Source organism: Emydura macquarii, unplaced genomic scaffold (assembly GCF_026122565.2).
Source record: "Emydura macquarii macquarii isolate MOO-44397 ecotype Brisbane River unplaced genomic scaffold, CSIRO-AGI_Emac_v2 contig_3220, whole genome shotgun sequence".
NCBI classification, from domain to species: domain Eukaryota; kingdom Metazoa; phylum Chordata; order Testudines; family Chelidae; genus Emydura; species Emydura macquarii.
In genome coordinates, this window is record NW_027133357.1 from 8120251 (window position 1) to 8138647 (window position 18397).

Below are 18397 nucleotides of genomic sequence, written 5' to 3' on the forward strand. Positions count from 1 at the left end.
TGTTGCTCTAGGGTCATCCTGGGAGAGTGGGGTTAAACAGCCAAGAAACCCTGGATTTACCATCTCTGATACCTCAACAAGTATGGGGGGGGGCGGGGGAAGTGGAAGCTAGGAACACCTGAGTGCTAATCCCAGCCCTGACACTGCCTCCCCACTGTGACTTTGGGGAATCACTGATCTTCTCTTTTTGGTTCTTCATCTGTGAAATTGGAAGAACAAATACCTACACCTCACCGTGAGTATCTAGTCTAGCCTCCTGCATTCCACGAGTCATAAAACTTCACCCATGCATTTCTGCATCCAGCCCAATAGCTTGTGGTTGAACTAGAGCATCACCTTTTAGAAAACATTCGATCTTGATTTAAAGACTCCAAGTGATGGAGAATTTATCATTTCCCTGGGGAAGCTGGTCCAGTGGTTAATTACGCTCCCTATTAAAAATGTGGATTTTATGTTCAGTTTGAACTTTACTGATCTAAACTTCCAGCCACTGGATCTTCTTGTGCCTTTGTCTGCTAGATTAAAGAGCCCTCTGTGTATGTATCAACAGAGTGTGATTTCATTATTTCTTAATTTTTCAATCTAAATAGACTGAACTCCTTAACTCGCACATTTTAAGCTGTGTTTTCCAGACCAAAGACCATTTTTGTAACTCCTTTCTAGATGCCCTGCAATTTTTCCATACACTTTTTACACTGTGGACATCAGAATTGGATACAAGTCAAACTGTAATCTCACCAGTGCTACTTAGAGAGTTAATATCACCTCTCTACTCTTGCTTGATATTCCCCTATTGAAACATCCAACTATCATTTTAGCTCTTTTTGTGACTCCATCAAACCAGGATCTCATACTCAGCTGGGTAATAAAGCTGTGGCAGACATATCCATGACAATAAAAGCTTAGTAGGTTTAAATAAATAGTTATTTATCTGAATAATTAGAGCATCCACACTTACATTAGATAGGATTAATATAATAATAAATAACAACACGACTGTAAATCTCCTACTTTATGGCTATATCTCCTCCAGAACATAAGAATGGACATAAGCCGTTGGCATAAGTCAACCACTGACTGGTAGGGTTAGGAAGAATCTTTCTTTAACGGTAGGTTATTCCATATTTGCTACTCGCAACATCCTCTGAATCTGGTGATGACCACTGGCAAGATACATAACTAGATGTACCCCTGATCTGATCCAATCTGGCAATTCCTATGTTTGTAAAAGGTTTTCAGCAGGAAAAGGCTAAAAAAAGGATATTTTCCCCCTGTGTTTCGCAAGTCTGGAGGGTAACAATGTCTTTCAAAAACGCCAGGAGTCTGAAGGTTTCCTGGTAATGATCTGCCCTCTGGTGGCAAAGGTAATCAAAGTTTTGGTTTGTGAGCATGTAACTGTATGGGTTCCTCATGCGCTAGGTAAGGAAGTGGGGCAGAGATGAGGATACCCTGCCACATATACTAATACTTGGGAAATAAAGGACCCTGTTTTGTAGAAGATCTTACTAGACAACATACAGACTGGGACTGGGGAGTGTCTTCCAAAAGACAAAAACAGAAGGAATGAATTTCTCTCAGAGGCTAGTGCCACAAGGTGAGCAAAGCATCAGCAAGTTTTTTTTTCAAATGAAAATTATTTTGTCTCTTCTCCCCCTAAGTGATGCTTTTCAAAGTCTGCTTAGCTAGCCAGAAAGAACCACAGATCCTCTAGCCTGACGTTCTGTATATCACAGGCCATGGAATTTCACTCAGTTACCCCCTATATTAAGCTCAAAAATTTGTGTCTGACTAAAACATATCTTCCAGAAAGCCTTCCAGTCTTGATCTGAAGACATCAAGATTATCCATCCATGTTCCTATGGGGCCTCCTTCATTATAGCATCCGAGTGCTTCCCCAGAGTAAAAATGACAATGTCCTGGGCTATTCGCACCTAAGGAGCCTGGGAACACTGTCATCGTTTACAAACACAAATGGAAGGTTTACAGCTCCCCCTTTGAGATCAGTGAGCATCCTTATAACTGTACAGCTGGAGGTTATATGAGCATGCCTGCTCATGAGTTCAATGGTCCCAACAGGGACAGAACCCAGGAATCTAAACTCCCACTCCTTTATCTGTCTGACTGAATCATGCAGAATATTTCCAACACAATTCAAAACACACCTGATACTGAGCATTTTATTTTTTTGCATTTTGCCACAGATTAGAAAGTGGTTCCTTTTTTGATAAAAATGTCCTGCTAGGAATGGGATGATAATATGTCAGTCTTTGAGAAAAGCTGACTTCTCTGGAAAAACATGTGAATGGTGACAATCCTGCCTTCTTTTTCTTTTTCTTTTCTTTTGCAGCCAGATTAACATTTTCGTAAGGTTCTGAGGAAAATGACATGGCAGGCAAATGTTTCGAGTGAAAACTTAGTTCACAATTTCCCATGTGATACGAATTCAAGCCTTGCTCCAATTAGGAACATAGGAACTGCCATTCTGTATCGGACATGGGGTCCTTCTAATCCCATATCCGATAGCGGCCAGCATCAGCTGCTTCAGAAGAAGATGCAAGAAACCCTGCAGTGAGAATTTATGGAATAATTTGCCCCTACGGTAAGCTTTTTCTTAACCCTCACGGGTTTATGAGGCGGGCTTATGCTGTGAAGCACGAATGAATTTTGTTTTTTACTATAGTATGGGGAGAGCTAATGTACCTATAACACTGGGACTGTCTGCTTATAGCACTGGATTTCAGCTGGGTCATTTGGTACCATGCTCTTGACAGAGCAAGACACGGGGAGTGAGGCCATGACACACTGCATGGGAAAAGCTTTCCAGCTCCTTATCCGTCAGCTGCTCGCAATCCTGAATAACAGGGCTGCACAGAGGTTTCTGGATCCCCCCACCATTCCAAAAAAATTACCACTGGGGGAGGAGTCGTGGGTGTGTGCTGGAGAGTGAGCCCATCCTACACTCACCCTGCAGTGGTGGTTCCTGCTCATGGGACTGGGTCTGGCTCCCTGCCCTGCGTGAGGCCTGCAACGTTAAGGAGGGCATCATGACAAAGGAGTGGCTGGGCCAAACCTGAATGTCACTGCAACCCTGCATGGCAGGTTGCAACACCACTCGGTTTAGGGGCCCTCTCAAACAGGGAGAGAGGCAAAGTGCTTTACAAAAGAGGTCATTAACTTTATTGCCGTGCTACAGATGGGAAAACGGAGGCACACGGTGGGAAACTTACTTGCCCAGGTTCACCCAGCAGGCTGGGGGCAGAACCAGGAAATGACTCTCCCAAGTCCTAGTCCAGTGATTTACCCATTAGGCAACACTGCCTCCCCATCACAACTTTTCCCCAGGGTTTTTCTTCATCTCTGAACTAGTGCCAAAGAAAGCCACTGTAATATAAAGATCTACGTGCTTCATTACAGTGAGAGGTTTGTTTCCTGAGCTGGGACGGGAAAGTAACTTGGGAAGGAAAGAAAAAGAATACCTACCCATGGACAGAGAATAAAGTAACAGCCAGCAAATCCCACAGATGGGACTTAACTGGGAAGGGTCATGTTATTTGCCTAACAGCTCCCCACAGTGATTCAATAAGGTATAGCAGTATGCAAACCAGAAATGTTCGTGCAACTGTTGCACCAGAGAATCAACCTATCAAACAGGGGCACCCAGAGGATGACCCATACTGGCAGCATGACAGGAGCAGGAAGGCAATCACAGCAGCCCCCAGTCTGTGGAGGGAGCACATGAGATGGAGGCTGTGTGTGTTTGGGGTGGGGGGCTTGAGGGTGATTCTGGGTGCCAGTATGCACGTGTGGATGCATGTAAGAGTTGTGGGCACCGACATGTTAGTGTAAATGTGCAAGAGTGGTGGGCACCACCCTATGCATGCAGACTCATGCAACCACACGTGTGTGCGTGGGAACATCAGTACGTGGGTGGTGGCTTTATCAATGCCCTTGCAGCTGATGTCCTCAGCTGGGAAAGGAAGGTGGGGTCTGGAAGAAATAGTATTTTGAGGTGTTAAAGCTGGCCCTGGTCCCTGAGTAAGGTTCTGCCTACCGTGTGTAGCCTTCTCTTCTCTGCCATTTGTCAGAACGGTGGGGAGAGTTGGGAGACCTGCAAGCCCTCTTCTCTTGGCAGACTGAAGAGGCCACTGATTGTAAAAGACCAGGAATGTCCAGGGAAGGCAAAAAACACTGGCAGCAGGCAGCTCTGCTCTGGGTTATGGAGATACTATGTGGGGAGCATTAACAATGCTGTTGACCTGACAAAATCCTGCGTGAGCCACCAGCGTACTTGGCACTGCATAATCACCAGAGCAAAGCTGGCACTGCTTGTCTAGGCCAAGGTTGTACCCTAGGGAGCTAAATAGGAAAACAAGGACATCTGGGTATTTTCCTAAATGCAACTCTCCCTAATGCGCCTTCTGATACAGACTATCTCTGACTTTGGGTCTTAGTATGAACCTGTTCTATGCAGATCCGTGTCTCTTGTGGTTATTGTAAGGAAGGTGGTATTGTCTAGTGGTCTGAGCAAGGAATGGGCCAGGACTCCTGGGTTCTACTCCAGGCTCTGAAGCTGCATGGGTCTATTGATTAAGCCCTGTGGCTCTGGAATCCCTCAGTTCTATTTCTGGTTTTGAGAAAAAATATTGTTGACAGCTTAATTTATTGATGTTTGTAAAGTGCTTTGAAATTCTTTGGTGAAAAGGGCAATGGACATGTTTATTAAGTGTCACTCGGTTATTTGTATGGAATTATTTAATGTTAGAGTGGAGTTTCTCTCCCCCAGCCTTTTTTTGGAGGAGGTTGCTTTTGTTTTGTTACACAGCGTTTGTTGGGGTGGCATACCAAACTGGGGTGAAGCGATTTCTCCTTTGCTTGTCAGAGTGGCAAAATGTCTTCATACAAGTAACAAAAGGAGGGGCTTCAAAAGGGTGGACAAAGACGTTCACTACAGGTTTCAGAGATGAGCTACCCAAACAGAGCCTTAACCCTTCTCTCTGCTTGTTTTACACGTCCCAGGGCCTGACGAAGCCCTTAATTTGCCTAAATTCCCCTTTATCACAGCACTCTGCAATATTAGATATTTCAATCTGTTGGAAAGCAAGCTACCAGTGTTGAGGAGATCAATGTTCCAGTCAAGTAGAGGGAATTCTAAGGCCCGAGATAATAAAATAAACAGCAATAACAACAAGAATAATTAATAATGCTTTGCATTTTTATCATACCTTTCACACAAGGTTCTCAGTGTAATTAACCCAGGTGGTTAGATAATATTGGCATCCTTCCCGTTGCATAAATGGGGAAGTTCAGGCACAACAGTCTCTTGCCTAAAGTCATCGAATGAATTAGTGACAGAGGCAGGAATAGGTCCTTTACAGACATTAACCACTAGATAAAATGTCCTTACTCTGTACTCTGCCCCCACCTGGTTCTCTTACAAGGGCTCCCCATTGCATGGAATGTCTGAATTTCTGGTCCTAATCCTTTAAGGGCAAGGAGAAGTTGAGCTATTTTTCATGGGATATTTCTCCTGGACTTAGAGACTTGATGTATTTACATGGAGTAAATGGAACACTGCTCGATGCTCTGGTGTGGCGCTTGATGTACATATGCTCTCAGTCATCACCACTCCCATCTCGCCACATTCCCATTTCATATCCATTCCTACTCTGGGTTTCACATGATGGAATCCCTTGCTTGACAGATATATAAATGCACAGTGAATTAGCATCATGGCACCCCAGAGATGCATCGCTTTCTTGCTATGGATTCAGGTGTGTCATGTTACAGAAAGGCACCAGCTGTTCCATGTTGTGGATGGCTATGCTATGCTAGGTGCCACGTAAGCCAAAGTGTAGGTATGAATTCAGATGTGCAGAGCAGGTGGTAAATACTAGGTATGCCATGCTACCTGTTGGTTTGAGAGTCAGCTATTACTCTTATAAATATTACTGGCTAAGCCTGACCCTGTGCTTTAGCTCCAAGCAACAGCAGTGAGCTGAGGTTTTCAATTCAGACTACCTAGAGTTCTCCTTCCCCTATTCAACCAAACTGGGTCAGACCCAGTTAACCTGTGGATTCCACCATAAAGTACCAATACTAAGTCCTCTCACAAGCCACCTCTCTACTGTCCACCTGCAATCTTGGTTTATTCATTAAGGTCCTGCTTTTCAGAAGTTCTGGGCCGCTGAAACTCTAGTTGGAGGATGCAGGACCTCAGCACCTATGAAAAATCATGCTCTGGGTCTTTTGCAAGAAGACGCAGACATCGCTTTTTAGCCCACCAATAGGCAGAAAATCTTCTATGCCTCCATTCCAGCACTTCTGGGCAAAGACACACACACCTGCCTTGGGCTCCAGTAGTTACTGCGTCATTGCTTTGTTGGCTTCTGCCACCATCTGCACAAGGGGATCTATATACACAACGAACTCTGCACTAAGATCTACCTCCAATAAACTATCACTCCATCAAAAGGAACCATTCCTATGGGTCCCCAAGATTCTTGTGTTCGACCAATCCCTTCGAAAGCAATTTTTGCTGGTCCTTTGTTGCTTACGACATGAGTTCTCTCTCTCTTTTTCTTTCACCTTTTCAATCTACAGTTTACAGTAAAAACGCAACTAAATTGCCTCCTACCTTTCTTGATGATCAGGAAATTGGCTTCACAGGACATGTTTCCTTTCAACAATCCAGTTTTTCCTCTCCTCCACCCCTTCTTTTTCCATGGGTTGCTGTTTTCGCTACCATCGCTACTGAATAACCAGCGCTTGCATGAAAGCTGCGTCGCAATCTGAACTGACCGAGATCAGGACCTTTAATTTCCAGCGTGGCAGCTGTTGTTTACATTTCTTTTGTACAACACAGTTATTGGTTCCTAAGATGCTTTCTCTTCCCCCACACATGTACTTAAACAGGAAGCAAGAGGTGGGAGCTGTAGGACGGGGGGGGTTTCCTGTTCTATAGTTTCTGAAGCACACAACCGACTTCTGACATGCACCAAAGTTTAGATCACAAGATCTGAACACCGTAGAAGGGAAATTGAAGCTGAGCTCAAAAAGCACTGCTTACCGAGAAACAACCTGAAGAATTGCTATATTTCAAGAAACCCGACCAAGTGATTTAGGCCTTTCATGTGAGCTTTAAAAGAGATCTTTTTTTGTAGTTTCAAACTTTCCATCTATTGGACATGGAAACTCAGCAGCACTGTCTTTTGTCTGAGACTTTGATCTCGATTCTAAATGGTCATCATATGCCATGGCACTTTTCATAATGACGGGTATGTCATGGGCAAATTCCAGTTCAAATAATAATGTTCTTGTCTACAGTACCACACATTTCCCCTGCAGTTTCAACTGGATACAGTCTCCAGCCAGATCCACCCCAGCAGTGGCTGAGTTTCAGTGATGGGTGAAGAGATCCCTGTGTCTAAATTTGCAAATGCATTTGAATCCTTTGAGATGAAAGGCTCTGTGTAAATGTCAGACATTCTGTGGTGGTGGCAAAAGTGGTAAAGAAACGAAACTACTATCAGGACTGAAATAAAATAATTGAAATGGGATCAACAGGGCTAACAGTGGCCTGTGAAGGGATGTTAGATGGGGTGGGTTCTGAGTTACTACAGAGAATTCTTTCTGGGTGACTTGTTGGTGAGTCTTGCCCACATGCTCAGGGTTTAACTGATCACCATATTTGGGGTCAGGAGGGAATTTTCCCCCAGAGCAGATTGGCAGAGGCCCTGGGGTTTTTCCACCTTCCTCTATAGCATGGAGCACGGGTCACTTGCTGGTGGATTCTCTGTCCCTTGAAATCTTTAAATCATTATTTGAGGACTTCAGTAACTCAGTCATAGGTTAAGGGTCTATTACAGGAGTGGGTGGGTGAGGTTCTGTGGCCTGCGTTGTGCAGAAGGTCAGACTAGATGATCATAATGGTCCCTCCTGACCTTATATTATAGTCTATGAATCTAACTTCAGCTCTTTCCAACCCAACATAAATAGCAGGTTCCCTGAAGGACAACCCGACTATTCCTTGACCCTTCAGTCACAAAGGCAGAAAGCTCCTTGTCAAGGGGGTCCTTTCCTTTGTACTGCAGTTAGGGAGAATGGATAGTTTCTTTGTCTATTCAGGTATAGCCATTTCTCGTACTGCACTGCTTTCTGGTGGCCCTTGTGCCATCTGACGAGGGTACAGATGGAGTGGATCTTTAACACGGGGGTGGAGGGGCAGAGCTTGGGGACACGGCGATCTGGGGAACAGTATCTTGGGAGAAGCAATGGAGAGAGAGGCTGCGGCAGCGAAGTTTCCAGGATTTTCAGCAGCGCGCTGGACCGATCCCACACACAGTCCTGTCTTCTTGAGGCTGGCCAGGCTTGAACGGGAAATATAAATGAACGCGATTCCACCCCCAAACCAGGCTCCGTCTACCGGAGATGGCCAAGTGAAACCCCATGCGGAGAAGATGGTGCAGCAGATCTCTAGACTGCGATCCTGCCTGGCACCCTTTGACCAGCAGCGGAAGCGTCAAGTGTGGTCCACTTTCAGACACCAGGCAGGTGCAATTCACACTGCTTGGAGCTGCTTCAGGCTCCAGCCAGACTCAGGCAGCGGGCGCATGCTCCGTTCTCCAGCCCTGGGGATCCTCCCGGAGCCCAGGCTCAGCACCAGCTCCCCCATCGCCTAAGGGTTCTCCCTGCAACCCAGCCTGGCCCAGGGCGTGCCCAGCCTCCCTTCAGGACTACAAGTCCCATAATGCCCCGCGCGGCCGCGCACGCGCGTAGTCGTCAAGATGGCGGACACGGCGTCGAGCGGCTCGGGCACGGTAACGGCGGACATGCCGCGGGGTAGATTCTCTGGGGAACGGCCCGCGCACGGGTCCAGGTGGCCGGAGGACCGGCTTACCCGCCACGGGTCCAGGTGGCTGCGGCCCGTGAGGCGGATTCGGGGCCTGAACAGCGGGAGGCTCTGATTGGCTGAACTGAGGTCGTAGGCGGGCTTTGGAGCTGGCTCTCGATTGGCGGAAGTGCCTTTCGTTTGATTGACCGCAGTCGCTGCCAATCACAGGGCTAGGGCGCTGGGGGAGCGCGTGGGAGGGCCTCAGAGAGACAGTGATAGTGGCAGGGTGGCTACAAGTCCCACTCTTACACAGTGTCATGGTGCACAGGGCTTAGCAGGGGGGCGGGGTCCCCTTGCTCTGTCAGAGCCTGGCACTGGGGGGGCAGGTGTCAGGGCTTCACCCTCAGCGTGGAATGGAGGCAGAGTAGGGGGCATATGGGGTCCTGACCTGGGGTGCCACATTTAGCTAGGGGGTGAAGCAGAGACTGGGGGGCGCTCGCCTGCCTTCTGCCCCTGGTGCACTTCAGACCTGCTGCGCGAGGCGGCTTTCCCCTCTCTGTGCCCCCCTTTGCCCGTAGGTGTGAGGGAGCTGGTGACATGCGCCTGTGCTCATTTGTCTTGGGCGAAACAGCCGGTGTCACGGCAGTGTGACGTTACTGCTGTTGTACAAGTGGGGAAACTGAGGCACAGAGATGTGAAGGGGCCCTGCACACCCACAACTGCCACTGGATGGGATAGCAGGTGCTCTTGCACGTTACTTCTAATTTATTTCTATGATTTATTTGGAGTTTCAGTAGGAGCCATAATGTGCTAAGTGCTTTCCTAATGTACAACAAGACACTGTCCCTCTCGAACCTACCATGTGAGAAGACAAGCAACCTATGAAAGAAAGAGGAAACTAACAACTACTTTTTAAATCAAGGCAGAGCTGGAGGCCTGGCTGCCAGTGTCCTGCTGTAACCTCTACACCACACTGCTTTGTTAAAGTTTCACTTGCTACATACTTACAGTTCTGCTCCCGAGCCCCCCACATTGTTCCAGAGCTGTGAGTCTAGTTCTAGTCCCGTCCCATCTGGTGATTTAGTGTGACAATGGAACAGAATCAGCACGATTCCTAATGCTTATTTCCAATTTGTTCTTTTGCCAGTTTGGAATAGGATGGGGTATTAAAGTCAGCGCTGATGTGATGTTGGCAGAGTTGAGATTTGGTATTAGACTCTTGCATAATATTTTTCTGTACCCTACTCGTCTGTGATCAAGTAGTATTGTTTTCACTTTTCCAAACCCATTGTTGGCATCCCTTCGTTAACTGTCTCCTGTTTTGCGGGGGGATCTGTTTCTACAGAGATCAGGAGGCAAACACTCAACAACCCCTGCAGATAACTATTACTTGGCTCGGAGAAGGACTCTGCAGGTTGTGGTCAGCTCTTTGCTGACGGAGGCTGGGTTTGAGAGTGCCGAAAAGGCTGCGGTGGAAACCCTGACAGAGATGTTACAGAGCTGTAAGTATCTGTATCAGTGGTGCAGCTATTTAAACCAATAAAACAGAGATTTGAGGAGCCAGGGTAGTTTTTGAAATAAATTACTATGGTCTTAAAATCGGCTATTCCCACTGGAAATAAAAATGTGCATCTATGATACAGCAACAGTGCTATAATGTTAACATGCCTGATAGATCACGGGGTAGTTAATTGTTGTTTTATTACTGAAGCTTTACATTGGTCTTTCTAAAGTTTAGGGCAACATTTTCAAACAGGCTTCCAATCTTAAATGTATATATCTTGCATGCACTTATTCATTTGTAGATGAGGTAACTATAGAGAGAAAGGATGGTCTAATGGTTAGGGCACTAGTCTAGTACTTAAGAGACTTGAGTTCAGTTTCCTGCCCTGCCACAGACTCCCTCTGTAACCTTAGGCATGTCACCTAGTCTCTCTTTGCTTCTATTCCCTATCTATAAAATGGGGATAAATAGCTCTGCCCTGCTTCACAGAGTTGTTTTGAGGCTTAATACAATAAAGTTTGTGAGTTGCTCAGATGCTCTGGCAAAGGGGACCATAGACATAGCTAAGTCAGACAACCATGCACCTAACTTTCTGATTTGTGCATTCACTGCTTGTTGTGCATGTTTTTCTGGGTTTTCAAACATGGGGTTTTGCATGCTTACAAATGAATGTGCTGCAAACTTTGTGGTGCATTAGTAGAAGCTGTCTAATTATTTGATCTTTAATGTCTCCGTTAAATGACGTAAGGCCGTTTTTTAACAAAAGAATTAAAAATCCATCAGTGAGACTTTGTATTCCAGAAAATCTTTTCTTTCCTTTCTAACTTCAGTGAAAGGGCTCATTGAAGCTTTTATTAGATCTAAGTGTCTGAAAGTAGGATTTGTCTGATAAAAATCTGTCGGTCATTGTCTGTTTCAAATGTCAGTGTTCTGCTGGATGTTTCTTTCCCAGATGTGTCAGAAATTGGAAGGAGCGCCAAGTCCTACTGTGAGCACACGGCAAGAACTCAGCCAACCCTTTCGGACATTGTTGTTACCTTAGTGGAAATGGGTGAGCATCAGATTGTTTCACAGCAAGCCCCAGTGGTTGCCTTATGAAGGATTGGGGTTGTGTGGAGGGTTGTTCTGCTATCCTTGCTCCTTCTGGTATTAGAACATGGCTTGTTTGGCATCCTCCATCCTAACTAAGAACAGCATTGCCTTTCATATAGTGGCTAGTGAGATCATGCAAATAAGTGCCTGTATCCTACATCTTGGGGCTTACAGAAGCAGAGTTCCTGAGCGGTTGGGATGGGGTGGGGAAATGGTTTGCATTTTTCTGGCTGACAGTCAGTGGTATTAAGTTTCTCCAGATTTCTGTGCATCTAGCCTTCTTCAGCTGGAGAGAGAGTTACTAAATTTTGAGAGCTCTGGAGAGAGAAAAGGTAGGAAACAGGAACCAGGAGTAGGGGGTGATATCAGTGATCCAGTTCTTAGTGGAAAGGCCTCATTTAAATGCTCAGATAGGTATAAATATAGACCAATCATTTGGAGTGCTCTCCTATTCCCACTGAAGTAAATAGTAAAATTCCTGTTGACTTCAGTGAGATGAGAATTGGGTCTAGGAGCAGTGTCTGCTGTCTGGGCAAGCATCCATATTCGTCAGTCCTTGTTTTGTTGATAATAGTGAGATTTCTGATTCCCCATCTCCTGTGTTTCAGGGTTCAATGTAGAAACTCTCCCTGCATATGCCAAGCGCTCCCAGCGGATGGTCATCACTGCACGTAAGTGGGGCATCACCTAGCAAGGGAATTAATTTGTATTAAGGAAGTAAAGTGATGCAATACAAAACAATAAAGCAATCTAGGTAGATCGAAAATGCAGTTGAAGGGGTTTTATCAGGTGAGGTTTGATTGCAAATCTAGGTATTGTAAAAGGCAGATTTTATTGACCCTGAGACCAATCAGATGTTTCCATGGGACTTCAAAAAAGAGAATAAGGTAACATTTTTAACTAATAAAAATCCCCTTTGAAGTTTTGCAGCCTAAACATTGCAGAGTCAGGCTTGTAGGCTACAACCAGAAGGTGAAATTGATGACAAACAAATAAGAAATTGACTAACTTGCAGATTCACAAATAATTCTGTGCCTGCAAATGTTTTTTGACCATTCCTAAAATTTTAGGGACCGTAAAATCTTAGCTTGGGGATACTCCCATGAAATGTGTGAAAGCACTTGTATTCCTCACTCCACCAGCCCCTCTGCATATGTCCAAAGAGTTTCTGTTCTTTTGAGGCACGGTGGAGTCTGTTGGTGTCTGTTGGAGTCTGTTGCTACCAGAAGAGCAGTTGATATTAAGATTTTCTGTAATTGACAAGTGATAAATGAAGGAATAGGCACCATTTGTCAAAATAGTTGCTACTGTTCCAGTGTTCCCTCATTGCCCATTGAACTTCTTGGTATGGTATTGTTTGCTGTCCACGTACTTGTGCGGTGGGCTTAGTGCAGTTTACTGCAATTTTAAACTAATCATTGTTCCTTGGAGTGATTTAGAATGGAATCTGAAACTGTTACCTAGAGAAAATGGTCTGTTGTTGGTTATACTATATAAGGTCTGTAGATAGAGAGATCAGCTGAACCTCTGCTTATGCTCCTCTTATTATGCTGGGGATTTGACTGAACAATGATGACTAGGTTTTTATTATTTAACTGCAGCGCCTGTGACAAATCAGCCCGTGACTCCCAAAGCCCTGACGGCTGGACAGAACAAACCCCATCCATCCCACATCCCCGGCCATTTTCCTGAGTTCCCGGATCCCCACACCTACATCAAAACTCCGGTGAGTGGAAAAGACTTTACAAAATATGTCATTCATTGTCTCTTGCGTTGCAGCAGCAGCAGCAGCAACTTAAGGCCTCGTACACATTTATCCAGGACGTTTTTTCATTCTTTGTGGCTCATCACGTGGCTGGAAGTTCACTGGGCCACTCTTGCTGTAGGTTTCTGTATTTCTGGGCTCTGGAGTCCTCTGCAAGGCATTGTGAGTTGCGGGCTCTATGTTTAGTTATATCACCTACTCACCAATAGTGTCCTTAATTTGAGTTAGCTGTCCTGTCTCCAATAACTATATTACAGAGCTATGCATGTTCTAAGTCCGTACATCTCATTGTTCTCTCCCTCTCTGCCTAACAGACCTACCGGGAGCCAGTTTCAGATTACCAGATCCTACGGGAAAAGGCAGCATCACAGAGGCGTGATGTGGAAAGAGCTCTGACTCGCTTCATGGCAAAGACAGGAGAGACTCAGAGTCTTTTCAAGGATGATGTCAGCACATTCCCACGTAAGAACCATCTAAGATGCCCAATGCCAGACGCTAAATATAAATGATTTCTTTATCTATCTTAGGTTCTTGCCTGGCCCCCATTATTGTAATATCTGAGTACTACAGACTCTTCAATATATTTATCCTCACAACCCCCCTGTGAAGTAAGGTAATTTTGTTATCCATTTTACATAGAGAACTGAATCTCAGGCCTCCCAAGGTCACACAGGAAGTCTGTGGGAGAGCATGGAATTGAACGTGGGTCTCCCAGTCTGGTGCCCTAAACAAAGTTCCATCCTTCCTTTCTGATTCCATGTCACCAGGGTATCTCTTATATAAGAGGCATGGTCTGATCAGGATGCTGTGTGCCAGGACTCTTGAGTTCCAATCCAGGCTCTGTCACTGACTCACTTTGTAACTTTTAGACAGTCACATCCCCTCTCTGGGCCTGATTTACAAAGGTGCCGACCACCAGCAACTTCCAGCAAAGTCAGTGGGAGTTGCAGGCACTCAGGCTCTTGTGATTATCAGGTTTTCTGTGCCTCAGCTTTCCCACCTGCAAAATGAAGGTAGTAGTATTCACCTCACCAAAGTGCTTTGAGATCCTCAAATGAAAAGTGTTATGTAAGTACAAAGTATTATTATCATCCCAAGGGTGATCGGATCTCATACTTCAGGGCACAAGATGATTGATCCTCTTTGAGGGTCAGAAGGAATTCAATGTGTCTTCTGGACTGCATTGTTCACATGGCCAGAAGCATTAAGGAGGTTGTACCCTTTTCTCTGAGGCATCTGGTACTGGCTATGTTGAGGGGCAGGATAATGGACTTGATGGAGCAATGTCTTGATCCAGGACAGCAGCTTCTATTTTTCTTGATTCTGGATGGTGGAAAAATTGGGGTCAGGGAGAGAGTTTAAAAATATATTTGCTTCAGTTCTTCCTAATATCTTGGTTTAGAAATAACACACATTTAATTGAGAAGCAAGTCACCTAAGTTGTTGACTCTCTTGACCTTTTTCATCCCTAGTGATTGCTGCCAGACCTTTCACAATACCATACCTGACTGCTCTTCTCCCCTCCGAGCTGGAGATGCAGCAGATGGAGGAAACAGATTCATCTGAGCAAGATGATCAGACGGACACGGAGAATCTCCCACTCCACATGAGCACGGTATGACCAGCAGCAAAAACTTGGAATTCTTCATTGTGACCTTCTTAAATGCCTTGGGTCTGATTCTCCTCTGTCTTGCACTTTGAATCATCATTGACACAGCTGGGCAGAGTGTCAAGTGTTGATTTGAGTACCATTTTTGCATCCCTTTTGCACCAATATAAATGACTCGCAAAGTGCCGTGGGTCATTGTCATGCTTCAGTTCACAGAATAGAGCCTTGTGGCTGTTAATGTTGTATCCTGAATATATGGGGGCACTTCCTCTCCTACCTCAGAGGAAAGAGGATTTCCCTGGAATCCCATACTGTTCCCATATGAAACAAGGGACATCTATCTCCATGCCGTTCTTTATTCATGTTATCCCTATTGATCTTGGCTGCTGTGTATTTCTTTGGTCTGCATGGTTCACACCCCATCAGCTCAGCTTGTCCTAACTTCAAATATTTATGGTTTTTACCTGGCAGGATGATTCGGGAGCTGAGAAAGAGAATGCCTCAGTGTTACAGCAAAATGTGTCCTTGTCTGGCAGCCGCAACGGAGAGGAGAGCTTAATAGACAATCCCTACCTCCGGCCAGTGAAGAAACCCAAGATCCGTAGGAAGAAGTGAGCTGCAGCAAGCTGACTGCATGGAGGAAGAGGAGGCCTGCTATCCCCTGGCTGTCCCAGGGAGGTTTCCTTTGCTGCTGTGAGGGGCACAGGACAAAGAGGGGCGATACTGCTGGTTGAGTTGCAGAAGCAGAGGGATGAGCTCTCTGAACATATCAAACTACACTTTTTTTTTCCTCCCCTCATCTCCCACTGGCTTGGCACGGTCAGTAGGGAGGGGGCATTGAAATCACCAGTCCTCACACTGAAATCAGCCCATCTACTCCAGAGAGCACTGAGCTGTAGCTATGACATTTCTCCTCTTCATGGGCTGGATTTGTTCTGTAAGGAGGAGGCACTCAGAAGGGTTTCACTGCTTAACACTTCCCAGTGGATTGTACAGAATGCAAGAACTGATGTGCTTCCACAAGCTGGTGGAGTCCTCTCCTAGACTCGGAGAAAGACTTGTCCATTCCACCCTGGCTGTCTGCATTGGTGTGCACAGGATTCACACCATGGTCCCTTGTTAACTGTGATCTCTATTTGAACTAGAGAATTGCTTGAGCTGGTGTGCAGAGCTCCTAAACTTCCCCAGAGTTTGCGGTTGTCCAGAGCTAGGAGTCCTGTCATGAAATCCAGACTAGATCCAAACTTGCCCTAAGTTGTTGAATATTCAGAGTTGGTGTTTTGGTTTGGGCCCCTTAATAATTCAGATTTTTCAGGAGCAACGGGCAGGATCCTGAGGGAGACCGCCCACGTATCCTGCTTATTCTAGTGTTTTAAATGTGGAGGTTCACACTATTTTTGAAGTGCGTTTATGGTCAGAAAATTGACTATAGGCCTCTTCTTACTCAATAGAGCTGTCAAAATGGTCCCCCCCTTAATCAGCAGATCAGCTTCTTGTGTGTCTTTGTCTTACCGATGCACTTCTCTGACAAAAGTCCCAAGATTTTTACACCTGTTATCCTGGGAAGCGGAGAAGGTTTTGCTCTCATTCACGTGTACACACCCTGATCACAAATTTGGCTAAACCATGGTCCTCTCCCCAAATTGGGCTGCTTAAGGAAGAAAAGTAGGCAGCAAGTTGAGTGTTTAAAGCATTTTTTTAGGTTTTTTTTGAAAAAAATAGAAATGAAACAATTTAGAGCAATTGAAACTGGAGGTGAAATAGATCAGACCTTTTTTCAAAAGGCATGTGGAAATAATGTAGATCCTGAGATGAAAAGTAAAATCTTATTCCCTTTTCATGTCGGTAAAAGCACTCTTTAGGCTCTCTATCTCTGCTATGAAATTGGTTGTGCCCAGCCCTTTGTAACATCCAACCTACTGAGCATTTGGGCAAAGAACCAGAAGCCCATGGGAAATGTCAGTGTCTCAGTGCTGTACCTTCCTTTCTTTGTCTACACGTTGCTGTTTGTATGGTTGCCCTTTCACCTGTCACTTTCCAGCTACCTACAAATAAATCCCTTTGCCTTCCATTCAGTTCCCTCGGTACTAGCTGGTTTGATGATTCCTTGAACAATTCACCATGCTGCCTCTTGAGACTCTGATCAGGAAACAATGTCCCCTGCAGGCTGACAGCATTGCCCCTGTGAGAGTGTCATCTGCTGTTCTCTTATGCTTCAATACTTTACCCACTGGAAGAAGTCTCCTTGTCCTCCCAGCTTAAGGACCAGTGTGGCATTGGCAGGTGTTGGGGAAGTAATCATAAGAACCTCTTCCCTCAAGCCGATTATTGTTCTCAGACCCTGCTTGCAGGAGGCCAGGGCTCCCTGTGCTGTGGCTGAGATCATGGAGTGAAGAAGGGTCCGTACTTGGACGTGCATTGGTTTTCTGCTAGAATCATCCTTTCTTCAAAAGACCATCTTGGCTAAAGCAGTAGCTATTGTAGTTGATGGTGATGTCACATCAGAATTGGTTGCTAAAGGAAGAGTCTAAAGGCAGGCTTTGCAATTTATGGGTTTCATTCTGTGCCATCCAAGTCATTAGGTAATTTGCCATTGACTGCAGTAGGAGCAGGGTTGGGGCCTAAATGCCACCAATACCAGAGTATAAAATACCCTTTGTCTCTGAGGTAGAATTGTTCCATCGAGGGCAAATCAAAGAATCCCCCCAGAGGCTTTTAAACGTTATCACCAGTGAAAGAGCCCTGCACGTGCCATTGTGAAGCCTGCCGGTGCATTTGTTGTATAGAAGAATGTATGTACATACAGACGTTGTATATTTATACATTTATATCTTTGTTTGGTCATTTTGGATTAGGCTTTTTTGATTATAAAAACCTGCGTTGGACAAAAGTAGAGTGAAAATAATTATTTTTAAGTTCATAATAAAAGAAATTATGTCTCCTATAAACAGCAGTGGGTCACTGTTGACGTGAACCTTGGATGCACTTAGGGATTGAATGTCTGTCCATTGATTACTGGTTTCCCTTGGTTTGTATTTAGTCTCTTCCTCCGTGTTCTGGAATCAGGATCACACCATCCAGGCCAGCCCTGGAATTGTATCACGTTTCTGAGCTGGAGAGCAGTGCATGGTACCAGAGTCTATCTCTGCTCTCTCACTGCAGTAACGTAGACTGACCTGGGGTCTGGTACCCCACTGCATTATTCCAGTTTTACCCTGATCTAGCTCCGTTGCTTTCATTGGAGTTGCAAAAAAGTCCTTGCCCCTGCAATTCCTTGCGTGATGCTCAGAAGAGTGTGTAAGGTTCTTGCGCTCCTCGGTGACCGGAGACGACATATGAATGTGTCTGAGGTTCAGTGCAAGGTGTAGCCCTCTGTCTTGAGCATCAGGCAGCCTCAAACTTGTGCAATTGCTCCTTTCCCCACAATAGCACAGGGTAAAAGGGGGGTGGAAGTTAAGGAGAAAATTGGCATGTCTGCACAGACATCCCCATCACCAAGTGTGTTAACAGGGTGCTTAGCTGTACACTCCCCTCTTGGGCCCCACTTATGCTATGAGGCAGGGTAACTGGCCAAGCAACAGTGTCTCATGAATGCAG

General features: G+C 45.5%; 2 protein-coding genes across 3 annotated transcripts in view; one reads left to right on the forward strand and one right to left on the reverse strand.

Moving 5' to 3' along the window:
- Nucleotides 1–6826, reverse strand: part of CCND3 (cyclin D3) — a 58837-nt gene extending 52011 nt beyond the window's left edge. Inside the window, exon 1 of the mRNA XM_067531644.1 lies at nucleotides 6635–6826. The gene's annotated coding sequence lies outside the window, so the exon portion shown is untranslated. The remainder of the gene's footprint in view (nucleotides 1–6634) is intronic.
- A 1956-nt stretch (nucleotides 6827–8782) lies between these two features.
- Nucleotides 8783–17742, forward strand: TAF8 (TATA-box binding protein associated factor 8). 2 transcript variants are annotated; one of them, XM_067531683.1, is made up of 8 exons: nucleotides 8783–8816; nucleotides 10176–10332; nucleotides 11287–11385; nucleotides 12035–12097; nucleotides 13028–13152; nucleotides 13506–13653; nucleotides 14664–14806; nucleotides 15272–17742. In XM_067531683.1, the coding sequence occupies exons 1-8, from the start codon at nucleotides 8784–8786 to the stop codon at nucleotides 15413–15415; spliced, it is 912 nt and encodes a 303-aa protein (XP_067387784.1). In that variant the 5' UTR covers nucleotide 8783; the 3' UTR covers nucleotides 15416–17742. The 2 variants fall into 2 exon arrangements, with proteins under 2 accessions (XP_067387784.1, XP_067387786.1); XM_067531685.1 differs by lacking the exon at nucleotides 8783–8816 and adding an exon at nucleotides 8861–9571.
- The last annotated feature ends 655 nt before the right edge of the window (nucleotides 17743–18397 follow it).

Excerpts from the sequence above, each read along its gene's own strand:
- TAF8 (XM_067531683.1), top strand. The coding sequence starts at position 8,784 with ATGGCGGACACGGCGTCGAGCGGCTCGGGCACG. Across the intron at positions 13,153-13,505 it reads ACACCTACATCAAAACTCCG|ACCTACCGGGAGCCAGTTTC; the intron begins GTGAGTGGAAAA and ends TCTGCCTAACAG. Across the intron at positions 14,807-15,271 it reads TCCCACTCCACATGAGCACG|GATGATTCGGGAGCTGAGAA; the intron begins GTATGACCAGCA and ends TTTACCTGGCAG.